General features: G+C 39.3%; 1 protein-coding gene across 1 annotated transcript; it reads left to right on the forward strand.

Moving 5' to 3' along the window:
• The first annotated feature begins 15,764 nt into the window (after positions 1–15,764).
• On the forward strand, positions 15,765–25,999 carry LOC112640915 (guanylate-binding protein 4-like). The gene is made up of 7 exons (XM_035718136.2): positions 15,765–15,798; positions 18,067–18,155; positions 20,367–20,583; positions 21,610–21,694; positions 22,054–22,244; positions 23,213–23,392; positions 24,958–25,999. Exons 2-6 carry the CDS (start codon positions 18,109–18,111, stop codon positions 23,384–23,386), a joined length of 714 nt encoding a protein of 237 aa, XP_035574029.2. The 5' UTR covers positions 15,765–15,798; positions 18,067–18,108; the 3' UTR covers positions 23,387–23,392; positions 24,958–25,999.
• Positions 26,000–27,763: the final 1,764 nt, after the last annotated feature.

Here is a 27,763-nt window from a genome sequence, read left to right on the forward strand (position 1 = left end):
CCCAACCAAAGATCTTTCAAAAAATGATGAGCTTCCCCTTCTTCTATAGGATGCACCCTCTTTAAACCTGAAAACAACAAGCAGAGTTGTAGCTGTATATCAGCCAGTCAAGGCCTTTCTCATCATATTTTCAAACCTGCTCTTCATGATGTGACCACCCTTTCCTTCAAATTTGATTTTGTCTCTGATCTCAAGAGGGTAATGCTCAGGCCTGAGCTTTTACTTTTTTCTCTTTCTAAAATCTGCGTAGGGATTTGGAGCAAGCCAGGAAGGAGGCAGCATGGCTAAGAGAGAAACAGTGGAAGCAGCAATAGCAGACAGAGGCTTGAGAAAGAAGCCTCAAGGAAAGCAAGAGCCAACTAAGCAAGAAACTGGAGAGAGAAACAGACAGTGATCTGAGGGTACAGACAAGGATATGGGAGCACAAGCTCAATCAATGCAAGCCTAGCAGGAAACACAATTCCTGGTGGCCACTGCCCTGGCACATCAGGAGGGAATGGATGAAAGTTAAAGCAAAATGGGAAAGAGAAGCATTACTGCCATTCCTTGCATTTGATCCACTAAAATTATTGTTTCCTGGCTTTTCAAGAGGTCTTTGAATCAAGCTCCACATGAGACCCTGGAGAGTCCAGGATGACCTTGGCCCTTCCAAGGCTATATCAATAACCTCTCCAAGTCACCATGCTGGTGGGATTCTAGAATGCTTTCATAGACCCCAAATTAAACAGGGTTTCATGGATTATCAAGTAGATAATCCAACCAGGTTTTGTTGTGTTTGTCTGTTTGTTTAGAGAGAGAAAGTAGGAGTGGGGAGTATTCAGGGGTGGAGGGCAATCAGAGAGGGAAAGAGAATCTTAAGCGGGCTCTAAGTCCATGGGGGACTTGGAGCCCAACTCAGCAGTTGATCTCACAACCCCGAGATCATGGCCTGAGCCAAAATCAAGAGTGGGACACTGAACTGACTGAGCCACCCAGACACCCCAAAAAGGTGTCTTTAATATAAGCAGCAACAGGGCGCTTTACCAAGATCACTGTCAATTGTCAGAAACCCTACTACCACCAAAGACACTGACATGGATCTGTGTTGACTTAAAACTATCAGATATGCCCAGGCTTAGAAATACAGAGAACGAATACCTTCTAAACTTGCTGCATAGCTTGCCTAAGTCATTGCATGGCACCAGGGGAATCCTCTCCCTTCCCATTTAGAAGTGTTGGTATCAGATTTTTTAAAAAATTATTATAAGTAGGGATCCCTGGGTGGCGCAGCGGTTTGGCGCCTGCCTTTGGCCCAGGGCGCGATCCTGGAGACCCGGGATCGAATCCCACATCGGGCTCCCGGTGCATGGAGCCTGCTTCTCCCTCTGCCTGTGTCTCTGCACCTCTCTCTCTCGCTCTCTCTGTGACTATCATAAATAAATAAAAATTAAAAAAAAAATTATTATAAGTATTTATTTTATTTTATTTTTTTTGTATATTTTTATTGGAGTTCAATTTGCCAACATATAGTATAACCCCCAGTGCTCATCCTGTCAAGTGCCCCCCTCAGTGCCCATCACCCAGTCACCCCATCCCCCCGCCCACCTCCCTTTCCACTACCCCTTGTTAGTTTCCCAGAGTTAGGAGTCTCTCATGTTTTGTCACCCTCTCTGATATTTTCCATTCATTTTCCCTCCTTTCCCCTTGATCAGCTTATAAGTTCCCATTATTTCTATGATACAGGTGACCATGCTATCCCAAGTGGGACTGAAGATAAGTTCACATGAACTAATGGCTCCCTCCCAACCTGCAGGTGGGGTTGGAACATAGTATTGCACTTGTCCCCATGCCTGGCTCAGCACCCTAGCAAAGTGCTCATGGTGTGTGCATATTGGGAAGGTTGGAAACTTCCTCTGACTGCCCAGGTCAAACCCAGAAGATATTCTCTGCTTCAGATATTATCCTCTGGCAATCTCCTAAGAAAGAACAGCTTTATCGTAAAATAGAGACAATTTACAAAGCTCTTAAATATAAAATGTGACTCTTGAAAAAAACGTGGATTTTCAAAAGTTTACTTTTTCCTTTCCACACAACCCTTTGCCTTAGGATCCCAAAGGATTTGTTCAATGAAGGATTTAGGAAGAAATCTGAGATGAGTGCAGAAATAAATCATCTCAGAAATTTGATTGAGATTACTAGAGAGGATAAAACTCCCTGGATTCCACAGAACCTGGACACACTTGTCACTGAAGCAACCGCAGGTCTGCCTGTTTCTGCAATACTTGTTGGTCAGGGTCTGAAGAGCCTGAGCTCACTGTTTCACTAGGATTAAATTTTCTCTCACAAAACTAAAGAATGTGGACACATGATCCATCCTATTTTTGATGTGTTTTTAAACACATTGTGATGTGTTTTTAAACGTTTGATGCAACTTTTAAAAAGTTGCACTCAGGAATATGTTAGACATAAAAAGTGCCTATTAGAGGATATATCAGTGCCTTACATACATAGATAGGTTAATTGCCAGTTTTATTAGTTTGAAGGGAAACAACTTTTTATAATATACAGCGGCAAACTTTAGCCTACAGGCCACATCTGTCTTGCTGCCTGTTTGTTTATTTATTTTTAAAGATTTTATTTATTTATTCATGAGAGACACATAGAGAGGGAGAGAGGCAGAGACACAGGCAGAGGGAGAAGCAGGCTCCATGCAGGGAGCCCAATGTGGGACTTGATCCTGGGACTCCAGGGTCACACCCTGGGCCAAAGGCGGTGCTAAACTGCTGAGCCACCTAGGCTGCCCACTGCCTGTTTTTTTGAATAAAGTTTTATTGGAACATCACCATACTTACTCAGTTACATACTAGCTGCAGCTGCTTTACTGCCACAACAGCAGAGTTGAGTAGTCACAACAAATATTGTATGACTCACAAAACCTAGAATATTTCCTTTTGGGTCCTTTACAGAACAAGTTTGCCAACTGCTTGTTTAGGAAAATAGGCCAAATTTGCAATATAAGTAAAAAAATTACCTTGGAAAAAACCTATCAAGAATGCTTCTGAAATCACAAAAGAAGAAAAGAATATACATAACCATATATACATGTGTATTTCAAGTCAGTTCTTCCCTAATTCATTTATAAATTTAATGTGTTCTGACATTAAAACAAAATAAAAGAAAAAAAAGGAGGTGTTTTGGTGCAGATAGGTAGGCTACCATCTTTATACAAATTTAAATGGAAATGCTCACAATGCTTTAAAAAATTGTCAGGGTAAATCAGAAGAAGAATAAAGAAGAACCAGATCTACTTCATATGAAAACCTCCTCTAGAGCTGCAGTAATTCCACCAGTGTAGCACCAGCTCCTAACGAGGCACACAAAGCTGCAGAACAGTTTTCCTAGTCCAGAGATAGAAACAAATACTTTCAGGAACTATTTATCTTAAAGGCTTTCAAGTCTGTGGGAAATAATGAACTGTCCAATAAATTGTCAAGGCAACTTACTAGCCACTTACAGAAAACAGAGAGATTAGATCTCATATGTATTATAGCGAGGTAAATTCCAGATGTACTATAGATTTAAACATGAAGATTGAAACCATAAAATCTGGAAATCTGAAATCTTTTTTTAAAAAAAATCTTGTTTAGGTGTGTTGGGTGGAGGTAGGGTGCGGAAAAAAAATAAAAAAATAAAAAATCTTGAAATGTGGAGTTCTTTCTAAGCATGACATAAAACCAAGAAGACACAAAACATATACAAAGTACACAAAACTGAAATAAATCCATTATGCCAAGATAAGTCAAAAGACAAACAGCACTCTGAAAATGTTTTCAACTTGTATTTTTCTGTGATATATAAGAGAGAAAATTCAGTGTCCCCTTCCCTGATATATGTGGACTAAAAAAGACCCCAATCTCTCTCTGTTCCTGTTGTCTGTTTGAAAATATGAAATGCAAAGACTATCAGTGACTATATTTTTGATAAAGTGAAGAGACTATCTTGAGGCAAAAGAATCACTTCATTTGTAAATAAAGACAGTTTTGCTTCCTTTTAAAAAATCTTTATGCCATTGTTCTCCTTGCCTTATTGCACTGATGAGGACTTCTAATATTACCTGAGGATCTCTTATGTTAGGTTTAATCAAAGTGGTGAGAGAAAAATCCATTTTTTCTCCTGATAGACGGAAAATATTCAATAGTTCACTGTGGTGTAGAATATTCATTTCAGGTTTTCATAGATACCATTTATCCATCTTAGAAAGTGTTCTTTTCCAATTTGCCTACGGGTTTTCATGCTTTCTCAGTTATGTGCCAACTTAGTAAAATATTTTTTCTCCATCTGTTTTCTTCCCTATTCTCTTAATTTTGTGAATTGCATCTGTTGATTTTTGGATGAAAAATCAATCTTGTTTTCTTGGGAACACTCCACTTGGTCATGATTCCCTCAATTTATATTGCTGTTTTTAAACTGCAAATGTTTTGTTAAGGATTTTCGTATGTATGTGCTTCAGAGGCTTGAAGTCTAATTTTATTTCCTTGTAATGTTCTTGTCATAATTAGGGGTCAGGTTTATGCTGGCCCCATAAAATGGCTTATGAAATGTTTGCAGCATTTTTCTGAAAAAGATAGCATACAATTAATTTTATTTTTCCTTCAAAATTTTATAATGTTCACCAATAAATCTATCTGTTCACTGAGCTGAGTTCACTTTGTCAAACTTTTTCCTGACAAAGTATTTATTTATTTATTTTTTTCTGACAAAGTATTTAATTCTGAAATTAATTTTAGTTAATATACAGCTATTCAAATGCTTTTTCTTTTTGCATCAATTTTGTTAAGCTAGAGTTTTCAAGGAATCTATTTATCTAGGTTACCAACTGTATTGCCATAAAGATGTTCATGAAGTTTCTCTATTAGGTTCACAGTGATGCAGGATATCTCATGATATGTTCACTTTTATTCCTAATATTGGTGATTTGTGTTTTCTCCACTTTTTATTGACCATTCTAAGCTCTAAATTATAATTCTTAACTATTTTGAGTTTATGTTTTCAAATAAGAAAATTTCAGGTTCTTTTAAATTGTCTTCTGTCTCCATATTTTCTGTTTTATAATTTTCTTCCTCCTATATGCATTGTATTTAATTTCATCTTATTCCTTAGGACATAAGTTGATCAGTGATTTTAATCCTTTTATATTTCATGAAGTCTTAAAGTTACAAATTTCTCTGTAATAACTGATTGAATTATATTCCTCAAATATTGATATACTTTATTTTAAAAGTATTTTCTAATTTACCCTTGTGATTTTACTTTTACCTCTAAAGTTATATAGGCTTCCTTACTTAATTTCCAAATATTTGGTATTTCATAGATTTTTTAAAAGATTTTATTTATTTCTTTGAGAGTGAGCACGAGCAGGGTGAGGGGAAGAGAGAGAAGCAGATTCCCCACTAAGCTGAGAGCCCAATGAGGGGCTCAATCCCGGGACTCTGGGATCATGACCTGAGCTGAAGGCAGATGCTTAACCAACAAAGCCACTGAGGTGCATCATTTCATGGATTTTTGAAGTTAATTTTTAATCTAATTTTCTTATGTCAGGGAATTTCTTATGAAGTTAATTTTTAATCTAATTTTCTTATGTATACTGTATGATTTTAATCCTTTAAAAGTTATTGAGAGTTTTCATATTCCAAAATATGATTTATCATCATGAAACGTATGTTTATTCTTCAGTTTGACCAATGCAATGCTAACCAAGGTCATTAAACACAAAAGCCAATATATTTGGAGCAAATATCATAATGCCTATTTCTTGCTTGCTTGACATTCACAGGGCATGAAGTTGTTTGCTGTGAAGGAAGTACTGGGGAATGGATGTAAGAGGGAAAGTATTAGTTTCTATTGCCATGTTTATAAACTCTGTTTCTTACTCCAAAGCTCCTGTCCAAGACATTCTAATCCAGGCTTTTAAAGCAGCAGAATGACTGCTATATTCCACTTTCCAGGATAAGGGTCAAAGCATGCCAAGATATAGTATTTTTGTGTGATCACAAATATAGTATATTTGTGATTTTGCTGAATACTTCCAAAAGACACGGTATTCTTTTGCACACACATGCTGCATCTTATATTTATTTCTCTCGTTTTGTGAGAATTGGGAAAGGGAGAAGGGAGACTTAGAAGTTTCTTTTACTTTCTGTCCATTAGTCTCCAAGCACTGCCTAGCAAGGAGTGAAGAACTGAGGAACAGACATGGATTTCATAATGATAAATCATATTTTGGAACAAAAATAGGCCCTAAGGACAAAAGTCGCAAAGCAACTCCTGAAAAACATCATCTAGCTACATCTTTTAGGTAACTGCTTTTTCGTGGACACTTGGTGGCAGTACTTTGATGATACTGTTGTGGTTCCTGGAAAATGATAGGGGAGTTGGATACAGGGCAGTGGTCCCAGCTGTGCTTATGGGAAGGAGGTGACTGGTGGCAAGAGCTGGGTCTTCCTTCAACTAAGACTGGCAAACATTTATCACCTTTGTTTCCAGCTGTAGGCCTGTCAAGTCATTTCCTGTAAAACAGGAAAAGATCTTTCTCTGTCCTTGATACTACTACACTAAACCTATTTTTCAAAATGGTTGAATTCAACTTCTGGAATGACACTGAGTTTCACAGACCCACTCCCCAGCAAAACAATCATGCTGGCACAAATGGTTTAAAAAGCAGCTATTGAAAGTCTCTGGAAACTGCCCTAGGGACATAGAGCAAATAATTATTTGAGAATTTTTACTAAGTTTGGAAAGAACAGTGAGGGTCCATAGCACATGAGCCACTACTCACACTCTCTCCACACCCCTCCCAGCTCAGCAGGATAGAATCTCCACTTTCAGTAGATATGGCCAAGAAAGCAAGGATCTCTCTACCCTCAGCTTCCAGTCAAGGGACAACAGAGCACACTGGGAGGGGCTGAATACCAGCATTTTCATCACCTGCAGCTCTAAATTGCAAAGGCTAATTTCCTGGTGAGTGCAGTCAAAAAGTGAGGGGCTCCCTTCCTCTCCCTGTTCCCCATTCATTGGGTGGAAGACCTATGGCAAGTGAAGCAGGCAGAGAATACTGGAGTCCTGATCACACCCGCATAGCTTACTCATAGGGCAGAGGTTCCACTTCAGGAGAGCAATGTGAGAAAACAGGAAGCCCAGCATGCTGCTTTAAAGTAAAGGTGTTACTCAGAAGGAAGTGGGCCACTTCTCCCCACTACAGCTCAGAGATTTTGCCTAGAGGGAGGGAAGTCATAATAAAAAAGACTGTGAAGCTCTCCCCTAGAGGAATTGACTTTATTTGGAACCAACTGTAGGGGAATCTAAGCCTAAGGACAAAACCAATGGTAATCTGGGTGGTAATCAATTAAGAAATTATATACTTCTCTTAATTAAAAGCAACAAGCTTAGTTAAAAGAAACATAGGCCAGGTAGTTCATCAGAGAGAACCAGAAAAAGAAAAAGAGTTAAGAGCCCTCCTGCACTCAGAACCCCAAAAACTGGCCTCAAAAATCGTTCTTACCTAAATTTAATTGAATCAGACTGGAGCAATTATTCCCCCAGGACACTGTCAAAAAACTATAGAACAATCAGCTGGAAGGGTGCCCCAGGTAGCGGTATTTTTAAACAACCCACGCTCCTGCTCAGCGACCATAACGTTCAGCTAGTTCTAGGAAACACTAGACAAAACCAGAACAGCTGCCTCCCAGTGTCTCCCAAAGCAAAAGCCTGTATGACTCTTCTCAGTACAGTTAAAATATGCTGACTTCTAACTACATCCCTTGGACACATATGCTAGAATGGTGATGTGTAAGTTTGAGTTCACAGTTCTTAGCCTGAACCCACACAGCATAAGGAAAATTCTCATGTTTTCCTACCTGGAAGAGTTTCTATCAGATTTCTATATCAGGTTAGAAGTTCTCATTTTTCTTTTAACATATGTGAGAATTAATTCAGACTACAAGTTCTCTCCCAGTAGCATCATTTTGGCTAAATCATCTTACAGATATTGTCCTCTGACCTAACATAACAGCCAAGTATTTACCCTCATAATGGGTGAATATCAGGAAAGGGGTGGTATCCTTCTTGTTTTCTAGATTAAACCAAGCTTCCTCTTGCAAGCATCCTTCTTGTTCTAATGAGAGAAACTCCTTTCAAAAGGAAAATACAGACAATATAACAAATTGTTATTATAAAATCTTATTCATGAAAGAATGAGGATGTTTAGCAGTTAAACTTTTATTAGCCTAACTCCTTAGTTTTAGATCCATGTGGACAGGCTTACATCTAACAAAAATAAAATTCTGAGTGTGCCTCTGGGGTCTGCATTTAGAAATAAAGCAATAGAATACACTTGAAAACAGAATCAAATGTATTTGGGAATGTAGTCTATGTTAATCCTCCTTCATTCTGGTTCCCCAATGTTAAAAACTTAGACTTCTATCACCAAGCAAAATTTAATGTTTTTGAATTTCATATAAAAGAACTTAATGTACTCTTTTCTGACTTCTTTGCTCAACATTATGTTTGTGACAGTTATTCTTTTTAAAATTTTTTAAAGATTTTATTTATTCATGAGAGACACAGAGAAAGAGAGGCAGAGACATAGACAGAGGGAGAAACAGGCTCCATGCAGGAAGCCTGATGTGGGACTCGATCCCAGGACCCCGGGATACTGCCCCGAGCCAAAGGCAGATGCTCAACCTCTGGGCCACCGGGGCGTCCCTTGTTTTTTTAAGAGAGAGAGAGAGAGTATAGCAGGGCAGGGTAGGGGAGACAGAGAGAGAATCTCAAGCAGGCCCCATGCCCAGTGTGGAACCCAATGCGGGCCTTGATCTCACGTCCCTGAAATCACAACCTGAGTCTAAATCAAAAGTCAGACGCTTAGCTGACTGAGCCACCTAGGTGCCCCTGTGACCAGTTATCCTTATTGTGTGCAGCAGGAGTTTATTTATTCTTTTAAAGCACTACAAAATGTTTCTCAGCCTTGGCACTCTTGATTTGGGGCTGGATAACTTTTTTTTTTTTTTGGATAACTTTTTATTGTGAGAGCTGCCTTGTGATTATAGGATGTTTAGCAGTAACCCTGGCCTGTAATTATCTGATGCCAGTTGCACCTGTTCTGCTAACCAATCCAGCTGCAACATTCAATTATGACTCCAGACTTTGCCAAAGATCACCACTGGGGCAAAATCATCACCACTGGGTACTACTGAGCTGGCATAAATAAAACCATCTCTATTCAATCACATCTTGGTCTCATAATAGGTATTCCAAGGTCTAAGCAGCCATAAGGGCTGGATGAAAGCATAGAAGGAGGGGCCACTTGACAAAAGGAAGAGGTCTTCTTTGTTTCAAATTATGTTTAATTTACTGAGTCTTGATGGAGAAGATAATGGTAACACGAGCCAACTCACTAACTCATGCCATAAATCCTCCCGGTCTCTGTTTTTTTGTTGATTTATCAATGGGTAAAAATGTTACCCAATTTTATCAAATTTTAAAATATTTTGATGTGAAGTATTTTTAATACTTTGACATTCAAAATGTCTAGTTCAAAATATTGCCACATGTCAAAGGTTCTTGTAATTCTCCTTTTTACCTTCTTAGGATAATATTAAGTAATTGAACTCCGAATGAAATCCAAAACTTCCATTTCACTGGAACTATATAACAAATCTAAGGAAGGCCTCTAAACTTACTGCCTCTGGTACAACATATTTATCTCATAAAGATAAGATTAATCTTTGGATTAATGACTCATTGATTACAAAGATATGATGATGATGATGACAATGAGAAGGATGACAAGAATGTCACACCAAATAGGTTAGTAATACAAGCTCACATACATGAAGTCATTTATGAGCATTATGGGATTGATTTTCCATAGTTTATCTCCTGAGATCAAAAAGCCAGGAGGCTATGCATCAAACTCAATCATAGTCCTTACTAACACCAAAGCAGGCGCCTCTAAACATGATTGCATGCGCAAACATGATTATTGCGCCTTCAATAAATATATAGAGACCATTTCCTGCACAGTATAGGCGGGATCAAGGAGTTTGTACTTAGCAAAACAGCCTTGGTGTCTATGTTCAAGCAGTTTTTCATCTAGAAATAAAACATAACCAAATTGTCATACCAAACAAATGAGGCTTTGAACTTCTGACAAGCACTGTAGAATAATATTGCAGGGCACCAAAAGTACATGTGGAAAGGAGCCCTGATATAGATTAACCAGTCAGTGATCCTTCCCCAAGGAAAGGAGAAAATACAGACAATATTACAAACTGTTAATATAAAATCTTAACAGATAATAGAATCTCTAGAGTCTACAGAGCACAGAATTTGTAAGAGCGCAACTAGGAGAGATATGAGAGAAGTGAGTTTCAGGCAGAAGACTGTGCCTATTTGCGTACTGGGGAAGAGACTTCTGTATTTGGTACCTGAAAAACGACCCATGTGGTGAAGGAGAGATAGTCCTCACACATTGAGGTGGGCAGGCAGGAACCAGACTGGAGGATCTCCCAGGCCTGCTATGGAGACTGAACCCCATCCTAACTGCAATCAGAAGCTTTTAAGATTTTGTGTGGAAAAGAGACATGACTTAATTGGTAGTTTTTAAAAACTGCTGCGATGACTGAATGGAGAATGAATTGGATATAGCCCAGTGAGGATTCCTGGCTGTATCAGCAGCCCTGACAATAAATTATTCCACAGCTTCCTGAAATGACCAGCTTATTTGTACAAAGATTTAAAACGCTGAAGGCTATCTACGTGCTTGCTCCTGACAAACAAACTTTTTCCTTCCCAATTGTATATACTTCCAGTCATTGTTATTTCTTGTTTTTTTTTTTTTAATTTTTAACTATACAGTTCAGTAGCTTATACACATTCTCATGTAACAGATCTCCAGAACTTTTAAATCTGGCAACATTGAAACTATATCCATTAAAAAACTTCTATTTCCTCCTCCCCCAAACCTCTGGGAACCATTCTGTTTTCTCTTCCTATAAATTCGATGAGTCATTATGTTTTTAAACAAGGTTTATTATTGAAGTATAATTGATAGTATGTTTTCTTTTCTCCCAAAATCAAACATTTCAATTTTTATTTATTTATTTTTAAAGATTTTATTTATTTATTCATGAGAAACACAGAGAGAGAGGCAGAGACACATCCTGCAGCGAGCCCGATGAGGGACTCGATCCCGGGACCCTGGGATCACAACCTGAACCAAGGCAGATGCTCAATCACTGAGCCACCCAGGTGCCCCTTGAAATTTTATTTTTGTTAGCTTGGAGCTTTTTCATTCAAGAGACCTTTGTTCTATACCTTTTCTGCCCCTCCTCCTAAAACAAACTGAACTTTTTCCACCCTCCCTTTCCTCATCCATGCACTTCTCTTACATACGCCCATATACAGACTTAGACACAACATGCTGCTTTGTCACTATTTCACTGGGGAAACTCCAAGGAGTCAGACAGAAAGCTGGCACAACGGAAGCCATCTGTTTGTTGCTGCTACCCGGGAGCTGCACCTAAACTCTGCTCTTGTTATCAACTTCTCACAGACTTTCCTGTCCACTGTAATCCCTTAAACACTTTGAACTAGATAGTCATATGTTTCAAATAAACTCATATAAAGGTTTTGAGCCAGAAAAACCATCTCTGAGGTCATTCAAGTTCACTTACACAGTCCTTCCTACAATTGTAACCAAGGTTGAAACTGAAAGCAATGAAGAGCTATTTTCAGAACAGGTTCAATTCTAGGAAATCACTTGCTTTTCCATTAGGGAATAATACGCACATGATTTTTAAATCTCCTCTGTAGGATCTTACAGGCCTTCTATGGATAGAGTCCACTATTCTAGCTGCAATCAGAAGCTTTTAAGATTTTGTGCAGAAAAGTGACGTGACTTAATTGGTCTTAGTAGACTGCATAAAAGTGTTCAAGGACAACTGAACTACTGTCCCCAAGGGGCCTTTGCAGACTCTCTCTAGGCACTTCCTTCCACTGGGATCCCCCATTGCATTTCATGATTTAGAAAAATGTGATGGAATGGGTGGCTACTACTTGTTACAAAATGTCACCAAAGCTCCAGAGCCCTCAAAATGTCTCTTCAGTTTCAGCTCCAGGTCTCTGTCTACCTGTAGAATATCGTGCCCCAGTGTTCCCAAAGCAAGGGTGTCTGCGCACCATTTGTGAAACTCACAATTTACATATGGCCTCCTTCTCTCTCTCAGCAGACTAACTACTGGGATAATAGAATCAGCGTGTAAAACAAAGGTTATTATTGTAACATCTTCTTGACATAGAGGAAAATGTGTACATTTATAAAAATACTTAGGGGGGCGCCGAGGTGGCTCAGTTGGTTGGGTGTCTGCCTACAGCTCAGGACATGATCTCTGGGTCCTGGGATCAGCCCAGTGTTGTGCTCCCTGCTCAGCAGGGTGTCTATTTCTCCCTCTCCCTCTGCCATTCCCCTTGTTTGTGCTCTCCTTCTGTCAAATAAATAAATCTTAAAGAAATAAAAATAAAAATACTTTGAAGTGCTTCCTGTAACACAGGAGGAGACTACCAAGTTGTAAGTCTCAGCAGAAAGCTAAATAGTGAAAAATGACTGCTAACTTGCTTTACCAGCCTATTTTATTTCCTCCTTAAGCAGGTCGTTGGTAGAGAAAAGAAAACAGAAAAGGTGGAGGAGAGAGAGAGAGAGAGAGGGCCCACCAGAGTCAAAGGGTTTGGGCTTTGGAGGACTGGAAGGCTTGTCTTTCTCCACAAAACTGATAGGCAAAGATAGCTGAGACAGTATCCTGGGAGTTTGTGAAACCAGTGGGGCTTGGAGCCTGGTGCTTTAAAAGTCAGCTAACTCAGCACCAGGTGAGTCTGGGGCGGGGGTGGGAGTACTGAAAGCCAGGTCCCACCCAGGGACACAATCCCTGGGAAAAGGGAAAACAGATTTGTTCTGATTTCAGAGAGTGCTGGGGGACTTCTCCAAGAAAACAGGAAACTGACATTTTCCTCCCCCTCCCCACAGCATAAACAGAGAGCCAGGTGCCAGAGGTGGGGCTGTGGTGGCAACTGTAGTCTAGGCCCAGGGCTCAGGGCCAATTTTGTTAGAGCCAAGGGCTGCCCCCCTCTCCCCACCTAACCACCAGCCCCACCCCCGGCCCCTCCCTGGCCACTGGGTGCTCAGCTGCTCTCACATGTAGCACCCAAGTACTAAGCCCCACACCCAGCCATGCACCCCCAACCACTGTTGTGGGCCATGCCCGGATGCTGGATTCACAGCCACAGCCTTGCAAGGCTGCCACACCACACCCAGCCTGGGGGCCCAGCCATCGTGTGCTGTGCCCAGCCAGGCCCCAGGACCCTGGCATGCAGCCCCCACCCCAGGCAGCACTTCAGGGGATCCAGCACAGGACTAGAGGCCTAATACAAATTTTCCTAACACCACTGTCCCAAAATATATAAAGAACATATACAACTCAATACCCCAAAAATAAATAATACAATTAAAAAATACTCCAATTTAAAAAGACATGAACAGACAATTCTCCAAAAAAGACATCAAGATGGTCAACAGACACATGAAAAGATGGTCATCATCACTGACCATCAGGAAAATGAAAATCAAAACTATAATGAGAGGGGCACCTGGGTGGCTCAGTCAGCTAGGTATCCAATTCGATTCTAGCTTAGGTCATGATCTCGGGATCCTGGAATGAACCCCATGTCAGACTCCATGCTCAGGGGGGAGTCTGCTTGAGGATTCTCTTGATCCTTCTCTTTTTGCCCCTCCCCCAACTCACACACGCTCTCTCAAATAAAGGAATATATTTTAAAAAGCATTAAAAAATACTACATGAGCTACATACCGTCAGACCATCCAAATCTCAAGTTTATTTGGGTGGCTACAGGACAAAACAGAGTTTCACGAGCAGGTGGCCTAATCCCCATATTATCAAACTCTATTACACTGATGACTCTCCCTCCACCAGATCCACTGTGCTTTGAGGCATTCTCTGAGACCTCTTGAATTTCACTTATAGTACCCTGGTAGGAATGAGCCCCGGGGGCTCAGAGTGGCCCCATAACACACATCCTTGGTTTTGTTTACTTACTTTCCTTTATTCACCTAGCTGAACGTGAGTGAGGCCTTGCAGATTGCAGAAATAATGCTTTCTGAAACCAGGTGTCGGCTCAAGACGTTTACGTATAAGTTCTTTTCTTTTTTTTTTTTTTTTTTAAGTAGTGTTGAACTCAGGACCCTGAGATCAAGACCTGAGCTGAGATCCAGTCGGATGCCTAACCACTGGAGCCACCGAGGCACCCCAAGTATAAATTCTAACCTAGCACTGGCTCATCAATAAGCTCTGTTGCCTCAGAGGTGACTTTTTGGAAGTCTATCTCAAAAACTAACTGAAAAATATTTTTATATATAACCGAACAGAGCCATGAGCCATCACATATGGCAAGGGCATCAGACAATACAGAATTAGTCCAAGGGAAGTCAGTAAACAAAGTATAAAACCATCAACAATCTCTTGAGGGGATGATGGAATCCACAGTTACAACATTATATTATTTGTAATGTCTTGTTTTCAAAACAAGTTAGGAGGCATGCAAAGAAACAGAAAAGTTGGCCTAATCATAGGAAAATAAGTTAATAGAAACAATCTCTTGGGCCATGAGCAGAAAATATCTCATTTAACAGGCAAATATATCAAAGCATCTATTATGAGTATGCTTAAAGAACTAAAGGTAACTATGGTTTAAGAATCAAAGAGGGTTAAAATGATTCATGACATAGAAAATATCAATAACAAGAAGTTACTGAAAGAACAAAACAAATTCCACAGTGGACTAGTAGAACTGGAATACAGTATAGTGGCTCAAAAACAGATTTTAACTGGCAAAGGGAAGATCTGTGAACTGAAGATAAATCAACAGAGAGAATCCATTTTGAAGAATAGAAAAGAAGACAAAATTAGGAGTCATAGAGCGCAGAGACTGTGAGGCACCATCAGGTGTGCCAATATAGGCAGGGTGGACATCTCATCAGTAGATGAAAGGCAGAAAATGTTAGAAAAAAATACATGTAAAAATAATAATGCAAAACATGCATGATTTATGAGAAACATCAATCAAGAAGTTCTATGAATCCCAAGATATAAAAGTATAACAGAATGCACACCTACATACATCATAGTCCTAAAAGAGGACCCAGTTTGGGGAAATACCCAAACTGCCTACATTTTGACCTCAGTCTGTACTTTTTAACCGATTAAGTCAAGACCCTATGTGGTGTCCTCCTTGAAATAAGTCCCTTTCTGTTTCACCACTGCTGACCTCTCTGCCTTTGGGTTTTGTCAATGACAAGTGGCTAGACCCAGTCTGCTTGGGACCCCTGAAGCCAGGTACCTTGTGCCCTTGGACTCTACTAACAGTCCACTTGTGCACAGACAAGCTGGGGACAAAATAAAGAAGGCTAGTTAGGGCGATATTTACTAAGGTCTAACTGCAGAGTGACTGGGATCCACAAACTGCCCTCTATACCTTCTCAGGCTCTGGTGGCTTTGTTCCCACACGCCTTGTCAAAATATTTAACACACCATGAAGTTCTTTTACTATCACAGTTTCCTCCTCCATTTCATTTCTCAACTTCCTCAATTTGTTTTCAGTTTCTGGGGGCGGAGAAAACAGAAAACGAGTGAGTTGAGAGGCTGCAGGAAGCTCATTCTTGAACAGAGCAGCAGGTCTGCAACTATGGAGCAGGTATGTTCAGTTCTAAACTTTCTTTTGCATGCACTTTAGGTTCGGGCTTTAAGCCCTAATTTCTGAGATAAAAAGGGGAACTGAGAATAGGAATGCAATAGATAAATCTAAATAGGGAAGATATAAAACCTTGTATTTGTGATTTCCACTTAATGTTGTTTACATATTCTTGCTCTAAAATCTACATATTCTAAAAATCTATGTTTTAAAAAAATATGAATTATAGAGGAAGCTTAAGACTACAATGAAATCCTACCTTCTATTCATTTAGATGCACCCTGTGGTGATATTTTGTGATATTTGCATTCTCTTTCTAAACAGATATAGAAGTTTTTCTGTTTACATTCTTATTCTGATTATTATTTGGTGGAATAAGTAACAGAGGCCATGACTCTTCACCACTAAATACTCTAGCACATTTATCTAATACTAAATACTCTAGATGTCCTTCTACTTTCTTTGGACCCACTTCCTTCCCCCACGGCTGCTCCTTTCTCTCCCCTGGCTACTGTTTCCAACACTCTCCTAAGTCTGTGTTCTGTAAGGACATTCCTGGCCATCCTACTAGTATTTGCAGTGAATCCTCTGAGTATTTAACATAGCGAACCTCTTCCTTCTTCTGGAGGCTCACTCTGTCTGCATCGCCTCTGAAACCCCTTGCTCTCCCAGGACTATCATCCCGGAAAGATCTGCCAGGCTTTCTTCTTTTGTATTCTTAAGCTGAATTAAATCATTTCAACACATAATTCAATTAACCCTTATCACTCACATATATCTCTTTTCTCAGGATTATTTCAGTTTAACAAATCTACTATGTGCCCAGTATGGGGACCGAACAGAGAACAGAACAGACAGGACACCTTTCTCTTCAAGCTTAGACCTTAGTGAAGATAATTATAATGGTGATAAACAGTAGAGTATAATCCTTGTGTACCGTCTGTTTTCTCCCTAGTTTGAGATGGTTATTGGGAAATACTGTTAACTCTTCCCTTGTTCCATTCTAATCTATCTCCCCTTTCTCTTATACTAATAGGACTCCTGCTTACTTGCCACACACACAGTTTCCCAGAATAATGATGGCAATTCCAGCCTCTCTTGTGGTTGTGTACAGGAATATGAATAATCTATGAAGCAATCTGGTTTATGTAGATAAGATGAATTAGTAAAGGAGAGGCCTATCTTCCCTTTGTCTGTTCTATGCTTAGAATACAAGTATGAGGGGCACCTGGGTGGCTCAGTGGTTGAGCATCTGCCTGTGGCTCAGGTTGTGACCCCAGGGTCCTGGGATTGAGTCCCATATCGGACCCCCAGCGTGAAGCCCGCTTCTCCCTCTGCCTGCGTCTCTGCCTCTCTCTGTGTATCTCTCATGAATAAATACATAAAATCTTTTTAAAAAATACAAATATGGCAGCACACCATCTCACACCATGGACCACCCCTTAAGATGACTGAGCATATGATAAAAAGGTTCTGAAGCCTCAATCCTTATGAAACAAAAGCACACACCATCTCTAGATTACTAGCCCCAAAATTTATGAGAGAGAAATCAATGTACATTGTTTAGGAGACTTTTTTTCTAATTGTCACAGATAATCCTAATCCTAACCGATACAGTTATTTTAGAAGACTTTGAGGGCAGAGGCCACAGCTTATTTATCTTTTTATCCAAGCACACAAGTACAATTTGTAGCACGTAATGGATATTCAACCAATGTGTCTAAGTGGGAAAAAAAAAAGCCACAGTAATGGGACTGGATATCAAGGAATAAAAATATGAAAAGATATCTTTCATAAACCTGAGGTGAACTGGAGCCCCTAGTGAAGTACTAGCTGTGTGAGGAGAGAGCCAGGTCTGGAAACTGCTGAGTGGTTTGTAGGATGACAACCTGACTCTACAGAAATAAGAGGAGCCCATTGGGTCATGATAATACATTAGAGAGAGTGTTTTGGGGATAGGAGAATGAATAGAAATCCCCTAGAAGTTACTGATCATCATACTGAAGTATGTGTAACCAGTGTTTTTGAGGAAAATTATCTTGCTGGTAATTGAGTGCAAAATATAGAACAGTAAAACAGACTTTCCAGGTTTCCAAACGTGGGTCTACAATCTATTCAGTACGTGCCGTGGAAAAATACCTTACCTAGACTTTCTGAGCCCCACTGATCTCATTTGCAAAGTAAGTATAATAAGCCTACTTTGCCGGTTCTTGTAAATATCAATGAGAGCAAAACATTGCAGGCTGGTGATACCCGGTATTTCATCCCTAGCTTCATCAGAGATTTGGAGAATAATGAAGGGAGCACTCTGCAATGGCCACTCTGCATTTTGTGCCGTGGAAAAGTACAGAAGTACTAATGTATGCATCCTCTGGTTAACTCTGAGGCAAGAGAATGACTTTGTGATCTTATTTTACTGTGAGACTCTTCTGGGTTTGCAAGTTTCCGCTGCATCTGAGGAGATATCCTGTATAATAAATGCTCCTCTCAGAGCTTATATATATAAATATAAATATATTCCAGAGAAAACTAAATTTCTGACAATTTGTTCCTTAAAGTAGGCAGAATTTTATTTATTATTTTTTGAGAGAGAGAAGGAGAGAGAGAGAGTGAGCACAAATGGAAGAGGGGCAGGAGAGGGAGGGAGAGAATCTTAAACAGGCTCCATGCCCAGTGCAGAGCATGGGGCTCGATCCCACGACCCTGAAATCATGACCTGAGCCAAAACCAAGAGTCAGACGCTTTACCAACTGAGCTACCCAGGTCTCCAGTAGGTGGAATTTTAATAGGAATAAATATAATCTCATTTACTCTGCCTCAGTTGTTCACCTCTTATCTAATTTTATTAAAATTTTTTATTTTCGATATAATCTCCTTTACCCTGCCTCAATTGTTCACTTCTTATCTATTTTTATTTTTATTGATACGACATTGTATAAGTTTTAAGGAATAAAATGAGTTGCTTTGATATATTTATATATTGCAATGTGATTAGTACCTTAGCCTTAGCTAACAAGCTAACATGTTATTTAATTATCATATTTATGTATATGTGTATGTAAGTGCTGGCAACAGTTAAGATCTAGTCTCTTAGCGGGGTAGCCCAGGTGGCTCAGTGGTTTAGCTCCGCCTTCAGCCCAGGGCCTGATCCTAGAGACTCATGATGGAGTCCCACGTCGGGCTCCCTGCATGGAGTCTGCTTCTCCCTCTGCCTGTGTCTCTGCCTCTTTCTCTCTCTCTCTCTCTCTCTCTCATGAATAAATAAATAAAATCTTAAAAAAAAAAAAAAGATCTAGTCTCTTAGAAGCTTTTAAGTTTAAAATCTGGTATTGTCTATAATCACTATCCTGAGGATCTCCAGGCCTTATTCACTTACTACTTGCGAGCTTATACCCTTATAAACCACAAACCTTCAATTCTTCCAACTCCTAACCCCCATTCTACTATTTTTATAAGTTCAATTTCTTTTTAGATTTCACAAATAAGTGATAGTATATAGTATTTGACTTATGTCACTTAGCATAATGCCCTCAAGGTCCATAGATGTTGTCACAAATAGCAGCATTTCCTTATTTCTCATGCCTGAACAATATTCCACTGTATATACGTACACAAGTTCTTTATCCATTCATCTATCACTTAGGTTGCTTCCATATCTTGGCTAATGTCAGTTATGTTGCAATAACATCAAAGGGTAGATATCTCCTGGAGATCCTGATTTCAATTCTTCTGGATAAATAGACCCAAGTGGGATTGTTGGATTATATGGTAGTTCTATTTTTGATTTTATAGAAACTCCATACTGTTTTCCACAGTGGCTGAACTAATTTAAAATGTACCTTCCTACCATCCATGTACAAGGGTTCTCTTATCTCCATATCCTTGCTAATTATCTGTCTTCTTAATAATAGCCATCCTAACAGGTGTGAGGTGATATCTCATTGTGGTATGTATTTATTTATTTATTTATTTATTTATTTATTTATTTATTTTAAAAATTCTATTTATTTATTCATGAAAGACACACAGAAAGGCAGAGACGCAGGCAGACGGAGAAGCAGGCTCCAGGCAGGGAGCCCGATGTGGGACTCGATCCTGAGACCACGGATCATGCCCTGAGCCAGGGGCAGGCGCTCAACCTCTGAGCCACCCAGGTGTCCCTCCTTGTGGTTTTAAGATATCCCTGGTTTCCCTGATGATTAGGGATGTTAAGTATCTTTTCATATATTGTTGGCCATCTAGATGTCTTCTTAGAAAAATATCTGTTTGGTTCTACTGATTTTGTAATCAATTGTTTTTTGGTTTTTGGGTTTTTTTGTTATTGACTTGTATGGCTGTCTATTGTGTTCTTAATATGCTTTGTTGAGAAAGATATCAAAGATATTCAAAGATATCGGAGCATGTTAACTGAAGGAAGATAGTTAAAATTTTTAACTGCAGTGATTGGAAGGAAAACACTAATTTAGTAGGTGGAGATGGGATTGATGGAAAGTTTCAAATTGTTTCATTTTAGAATTGTACTTTCTGATTTTTGAATCTCATTGATCCCCTAAATTTCTTGCCTGATTCAGGGCTGAGGATTCTGATGGTGACCTCTACGGATGCCTCCAACAGTGGAACGGTTCCTTGTCTAGACAATGTGGTGATACACCTGTCTACTGTGAGAAAATAGTGACTCTGCAGAGTGAAATTCCCACAAAAATGGTCCTGGCACTACCACATCTGGACAGTGAGGCAATCATCACAGCAGAGTCCTCCCAATATGAGGAATTACAGCAGCAGTACATGGTACTTGGTCTTTATACTTGATCCTTCATGTTACTCACTCTACCTTGAAGCTACCTGAGTGGCCATAGATTAGCTAGCATTCATGGTGGAAGGATTCTGATTCTTCTAAGAGAGTTATAAAGGACACTCTTACTCTATCTTATCTCCTTCTCCTCCAAACTCAGACACACTATCTGAAGCAAAGTCCGTACAGACACTCAGATGACCTCCTTGACTAAATGTTGGCAGTTTCCTTGTTGGTTGGAACATGCTTAGGTTATTTTGAGATTGCTGCTTTTTTTGGGCACTCCCTACCATTCACAACAACCCAAGTTTCTCTGAGAAGATTCCATTACCAGATCGTTCTTCATTTTTATTTTGCTTTTAGCTGTATTACTGTTAACATGCCTTGTAGATAGAATCACAGGATGCTACAACTGCAAGGAGCCATTGAGATTATATAATGGAAACTCAGCATGTCACCAGGAAGGCTCAGGGAGTTCAGAAACTTACCAATAGTCTCAATGAGGTATTTCTTTCTGAGATAGTAGTAATTCAAATTTAACAGTAATTCACATAATATAAATTTCATGTATTTAAAAAGTATAGTTGGCAAAAAATGTACAAATGTAAATGTATAATTTCTTTCACATGGGGAAGGTAGTCTAGGAAACCGTCCTGGAAGAGGAGTGTGACATAAATTTTGAAAGATTTGTCTGTACTATCCAGGGTGGGAGGTTACTGGAGAAGCCACAAGCAGAAAAAAAAAAAAAAAAAAAAAAAAACTGCACATGAACAATATGAAAGCACCTGAGGTTGTTTTTATAAAACTTGCACATTCTTCTGACTGGGGGAACCTGGCATGAGTGGTGTATGCAATACTGGCAGAGGAAGCTAGAGGCATACTGAGATGACCAGGATCTTGAAATATTCATTCGTAGGTGGGAGAAGGAACTAGGGAATGTTCATCAGTTTTTTTCTCAGAATATTTCAATGGAAGTTCAGGTTTGACCTGCTTGATATATCTTTCTCCTTTGTGATCCCCAGGACTTGCTGCAGATAAAGAATGAACTAGAAGAAAGCTGTATAAAGAAAGATAAGCTTCTCCGTGATGTACAACAAGCCTTAGCAGGTATGAGGAGGGCTCAGCACATGATGGGGTGGGAGGTTCCTGCCATGCCATCTGAATGCCCCACCAGGAAAATGTTCCTGAAGCAAGGAGTTTCCTCTCCTTCTGTGGAATGAAACACGCTAAATCTGAAAATACAAGGCAAGATGTGGTTGTTCATCGGCCAGGTGGTCAGGACCTTTCCTACCACGTTCTCATACCTGCCCTTGAGATGTGGCCATTAGTTAAATTCAGACATTTTCATTGCATCTTTCAAGACAGTTTGATGTCTGAGAAAATGGGGTGTTGTGGGACACGGGGCTGCAGCTTTTATGCTTAACCTTTGTTATCCTTCCTCTCTGAATGAAATCTTCCTGGAGCAGAAGAGCAGGCCAAAAGAGAGGCAGCTGAGAAGGAAAAGCAGCTTCTTGAGGAAAGGTGTAAACAGCTGCAGAAAAGGGTAGAGCTTCTAGAAAAATGTTTCAAGGAATCTATGATCCAAATGAAAGAGCAGATAAAGAGAGAAAGAGAAGTCCTTCTGAAAGAGCAGAATAAGAGGATTGAGAGGCTTGAGGTAAGCCTGGCCTGGGATTGGGCATGGACTACAGAACAAAGCCCTAGAACAGCAGGAAGGGCGCGTTGAAAGTTAGAGCAAAGTCAGAGAGCAGCACCACTGTTGTGTACTGGATTTCATTCACTACAAGCCCTGTTTTGTAATGACTTGCGTCGAAGCACTAGAGTTGTGTTCACATTGAGTTTCTGGAGGGTCCGGTAAGAACTTGGTAGTTCCAAGCATTTATAGAATATAAATAACCTTCCCAGAACTTATGCTGCTATTCTGAGGGATTCCTGGAGGATCTCACAGAGCAATATTGAATGGGAGGATCTCACAGAGCATCCGGGTTTAGCACGTGGATGTCCTAACTGGGTGTCTGTAATAGAAGTAGCAATTGGTTCACTTTCCCAAGATTACTGCCAGTTTTCAGGCAACCTACTCACCCAATGACCCTAAGATAATCCTTGCTGACCTAGAACTATCAGATATGTACATACTCAGAAACGAGGGAGACAGCTCCTACCCTGCAGCTATCTCCAAGTGAGGATGGCCTGCCCAAGTCAGCACATAGCAAAGGAGTTCTCTCTTCTCCCATCTACAAGTGTCTATATCAGAGTTCTAATACAGCTTAGAAGTTACCATTCTTTCTAAGATGTGGGTGAGCATTTGTACCATTCAGATCAAAGGCTCTCTCTCAAATAGCATAATTTTGGCTAAACAGAGTATCTTACAACAGTTGTCCTCATGCCTATTTAGCACCTCGCAAAACCCTAGTGATGGATGAATATAAGTAAGGTTGTTCTTTGCTTCTTCTCATTTCCCAACCCTAAAGCAGGAGATATTCTTGATATAAATGATCTAAGAAGAGAGAATACTTTAAAAAGGAAAATGCAACTAATTTTATAAATTGTTACTATAAAACCTTATTCCTGAAGGTTTGGGGTTTTTAAATATTTTCCTTTTATTAATATGTCACACAATTTTAGGCCCAAATGAAAAACATGGCTAATAATCAGAAAAGCGCTAAAAACTACCCCACTCTAATGGTAATGGCAGATGACAGTGAAGAAGATATTCCGCAGCCTTCATGTTGGTCTAAAATTTGTGAGCTGATACAAGAGTTGTGGTCACTAATTGTCAAGTTTTTCTCTTGTGGATAATTTCAGGTAATATTTACAAGTTTTCTTACCAGCTTTTTGAAATGGCTTATTTTTACATGTATGCACCCTTTCTGTTTTTTAGCAAAATTTTAATAGAAAAAAATATAAGTGCTTACTATAAGGCATCAGTGCCTGGCAAACAAAAGATATAGTAAATGTGACTGGAGAGTTAATTTAAATGGACATAAAAATAATGGATTTGAAGACAAAGAGAAGGTCAAATCTTTAATATCCTGGAAAAGAAACACATTAGAATACATTTATCAAAAAATGCTTCTGAAAGTTGCACATGAGTAATTACACACATGGATATCCATAATGTCTTCTTGAGTAGATGGGTCAGTTGCATATACAAATTAATTCTCTCTTAGTTCATGTATAAATTTTATGTGTTCTGAGTTAAAATTTCAGAAAGGCTAATTATAAAATTTAAATGGAGCTGATCAAAAATATTAAAAAGCCAAGACAATTCAGAAGAAGTACAATGAAATTTTTAGAAATGAAATCATTAGAACAGTGTGTCAACTGAGCATAAAGACATAACAACAGAACACACTGTGTAATCTAAAAGGGGAACCCCATCACATGTAGGAATTAACTATATTAAATTGTATAATATCTACTACAAATTGTATCTAGTATTTATTAAGTTTTAATAAATGTCCATTCTGGCCCGAAGGTTTAATTTTAAGGCATACATGCACTGTCTCTCATACATACACAGTCAGAAAAATTATATATTTATAAGATATCCATTGATTATAATTTTAAAGATTGGAACTACTTATACATCCATCTATATGGGAGTGGTAATATAAGTTCTAGCACACTTGCACAAGGGAATATTATATAGCCAGAAGATTGAGAAACAGAGCACTATTTGTAATGACACAGAACAATTTACTAGATATATTGAACTGTGGAAAAAGTGTGGAGCAAACCAATAGAAATACTGCACTATTTATGCAAAAAATTGGAACTCACATATACTTGTATGTATACACTTAAAAAAATCTCTGGAGTAACATGAGGAACTAGTAATGTTGGTTCCTTCTACAGGAAGCTAGGTTTCTGAGATTAGGGATGAGAGGAGTACTAATTTTATTTTGTATAAACTTTTGTTTCTGGAAATCGTACAAGGAGTATGCAATTCTTGTTCAGAGGATAAAAAAAAACAAACATGATGATTGTAGTTATGGTGGTGGTGATGATGATGATGGTAATAAGGAATTTTGCATCCTTAGAAAACCATCAGTGAGTTCAGAAGAGACTCTGCTGGAAAATGAGGTCCAATACTGGAAAAAACAAAACATGTATCTTAATCTTGTTTGTATTACAGAGTTGATTTCTACTTCCTTAAATTCTTTGAAAAACAAGGTATAAAGCATGATTCTGAAATTTCAGCTGGCCCTTCACTTTCCAGTTGCAAATTACAGTTTTAGGTGTTAGTCATATAGGTGTCTGGAGTGTATTTTTGCTGTTTTTGAACTTCCCTTTCAGCTAATGTTTGTTTCTGTTATAATGAACTACTTCTAGTTGCACAAACTTGACATGTTACCCCTTTATTCTAGATACCTGTGCACAGTATTTGGACTTCTTCAAGCAACCTCTCTTATAGACCCTCACTTTTATTTTGCAGACTGGTTTCTCCTTGAAATCTTAGAGTTCCCAAATCCCCCAAACTGGGCAGGGTGCCCCTTCTTTGTGCTTTCATTGTACCTATAGCATGATTTTGAAAATGTGAATTATCCAATTACTCTGTCTTGCTGATGATGCCTTGCCACCAGAGACTAGTTTATCTTTATCATTGTCTTCTTAGCTTCTATTTCCATGTCCAGCACTTGATTAGTACCTGGAAAATGTTAGTTGAATAAAGTTCCCCACTTTCTATATCCTCATGATGACAGATGCTTCAGAGGACTCTTAAAGGGTGTAGTTTTTGACATGGAGAACAAAGGCAAAAGGAAATGTAGATAAAATTAAACCTCCTTATAACTTGTAGCCCACTGACAAACACTTGAGACAGGTAGAGTAGGACAGTCCTCCAGGAACTCCTAACTGTCTTAATGTAATGCTTTGCTGGTGGCAAAATGCAATCTTAGCTTGACAATAGCCAGGCCTCCAGAATCCTGTGATGTTAGGAGTTAGTTAGACAGTGAAGTAGTTAGGGCCAAGGGCCCCAACAAGAAAAGATGGAGTCAGGACAGCTAAAATAAAGCAGCACTAACCTCCTGTTTTGCAGCTTAGACAGGACCATGCTAGCATTCTGTTTTGAAGCCTTTCAGAAATGACTTCTGCAAAACGTCCTAAGATAAAACAAGTCACCACAAGCATTCATCACCATCCTAGGCAAGAGGTACTTAAGACCTAAGCCCCCAGATGTCAGCCAACAAAAGACCATCAGCACATGGACATTAACCTGATAAGTAGACAGATACACAACCAAAGCCCTGATTGTCCCAACTTAGCACACCCCCATTGTTTAAGATAGTTCTGCTAAAGAGCTCATAAAATCCCCTAAACTTAGAAACCCCACGGGCAACCCCCTCAGGTCCTCTTCCTCTTTGAGAGCTTTGTGCTATTGCTCAATAAATTTTGCTTTGTTGGCCATCACTCTTTGGTCTACTTCTTCATTCTTCTAAGCGGAGTGACCCAGACCACAGGCACTAGAGTAACAGAAATCATGCAACAGTTAAGTCTTCTTTAACATATGAAAATCCTTTTGGAAACTTCCTTTGTCCTTACCCCTCCCAACTTAAAAGTATACAACCAATCACCACTCCTCACATTCCCAGTACAGTTCCTTCTGCCCATTGGTCTTGTCCCCATGCTTTAATAAAACCACCTTTTTTGCACCAAAAATGTCTCAAGAATTCTTTCTTGACTGTTCGTTCCTGAACCCCACGTCAAATCACATCAGTTTTAAGATCCTACTATAAAATGGGTGGAATGGGTCAGCTACTGCTAGAAAGCAGGGCTGTGAGGACATGCATACTAACTGAGACCTGCCATAATGTTCTTCCCGAGAGAAGGGCTGATTCACCATGTATTCAGTTCGAGTTCCTATGACAACCACTCACCAGTGATACCACTCACTTTTGATTCACAGGTCAGTTATGAGGTTTATATTTTAAAAGAAAATATGAAAAGATGCTCAACATCACTCATCATCAGGGAAATGCAAATCAAAACTACAATGAGATATCACCTCACACTTGTCTGTCATAATGGCTAAAAGTTACAACACAGGAAACAACAGATGTTGGCGAGGATGTAGGGAAAAAGGAGCCCTTGTCCACTGTTAGTAGGAATGCAAATTGAAGCAGCCACTATGGAAAATAGTATGGAGGTCCACAAAAAATTAAAAATAGAACTACCATATGATCCAGTAACCACACTACTGGGTATTTATCCCCAAAATATGAAAACACTAATTCAAAGGGATACATGTACCTCTGTGTTTATTGCAGCATTTTCTGCAACAGCCAAACTATGGAAACAGCCCATGTGTCCATCGATAGATGAATGAATAATGAAGATGTGTGTGTGTATGTGTGTATAGTGGGATATTATTCATCCATAAAAAAGAACAAAATCTTGCCATTTACAATAGCAGAGATGGAGTTAGAGAGTATAATGCTAAGCAAAATAAGTCAGAGAAAGACAAATACTATTTGTTCTCACTCATATGATCTCACTCATTTAGTGGAATTTAAGAAATAAAACAAACAAGCAAAGGAGAAAAAAAGAGAGATAAACCAAGACTCAAACTCTTAACTATAGAGAACAAACTGATAGTACCTGGAGGGGAGGTGGGGGGTGGAGATGAGTGAAGTAGGTGATAAGGAATTAAAGAATACATTTATCACAATGAAAGGGAAGGAAAAAAAACAAACAGAAAATAAAATTTTACAAAAATATGAGTTCCTCAGGAAAAAATATATTTTAAAAGAAAATCTCTTCATCATGGAAAATTCTCATATCCATCCTGGTCCTTCAGTTGGATAAGGTTCGATTTCTTACTGAACTAAGGTCCAGGGGAATCACTGTCTGAGTATTATGATAGCTCTTGTCTACTCCCTCACTGAGGGGGCCAACAGGTCTCAGTTCTGCTCTTTGAGAAAACTGGGAGGTCAGGATTCAACCACGAACCAGATGTTCCCAGACAAAAGCTGTCGACATAAAAGCTCATGCAGCCACATCTCCCCCACTGGTAACACCTGGAGTTGTCCACGTCCCTCACTTGGTGTTCTTTGCAAAATCTCAGCTGTGTCATCTTGTAGAAAGGGCCAGGAGTCAGGGCCATCCTCCCCTTTCCCATGCACCCACCATGACCTGAACTGTCCTCACACTCAGGGCCAGTGCTTGACAGGCCTG

The sequence above is a fragment of the Canis lupus genome, chromosome 6, assembly GCF_003254725.2.
Source record: "Canis lupus dingo isolate Sandy chromosome 6, ASM325472v2, whole genome shotgun sequence".
NCBI lineage: Eukaryota > Metazoa > Chordata > Mammalia > Carnivora > Canidae > Canis > Canis lupus.

Coding starts and splice junctions, on each gene's coding strand:
- LOC112640915 (XM_035718136.2), top strand. CDS start 18,109: ATGGCCACTCTGCATTTTGTGCCGTGGAAAAGTACAGAAGTACTAAT. Junction 18,156..20,366: donor AAAAGTACAGAAGTACTAAT/GTATGCATCCTC, acceptor TGCCTGATTCAG/GGCTGAGGATTCTGATGGTG. Junction 22,245..23,212: donor AGAGGATTGAGAGGCTTGAG/GTAAGCCTGGCC, acceptor ACACAATTTTAG/GCCCAAATGAAAAACATGGC.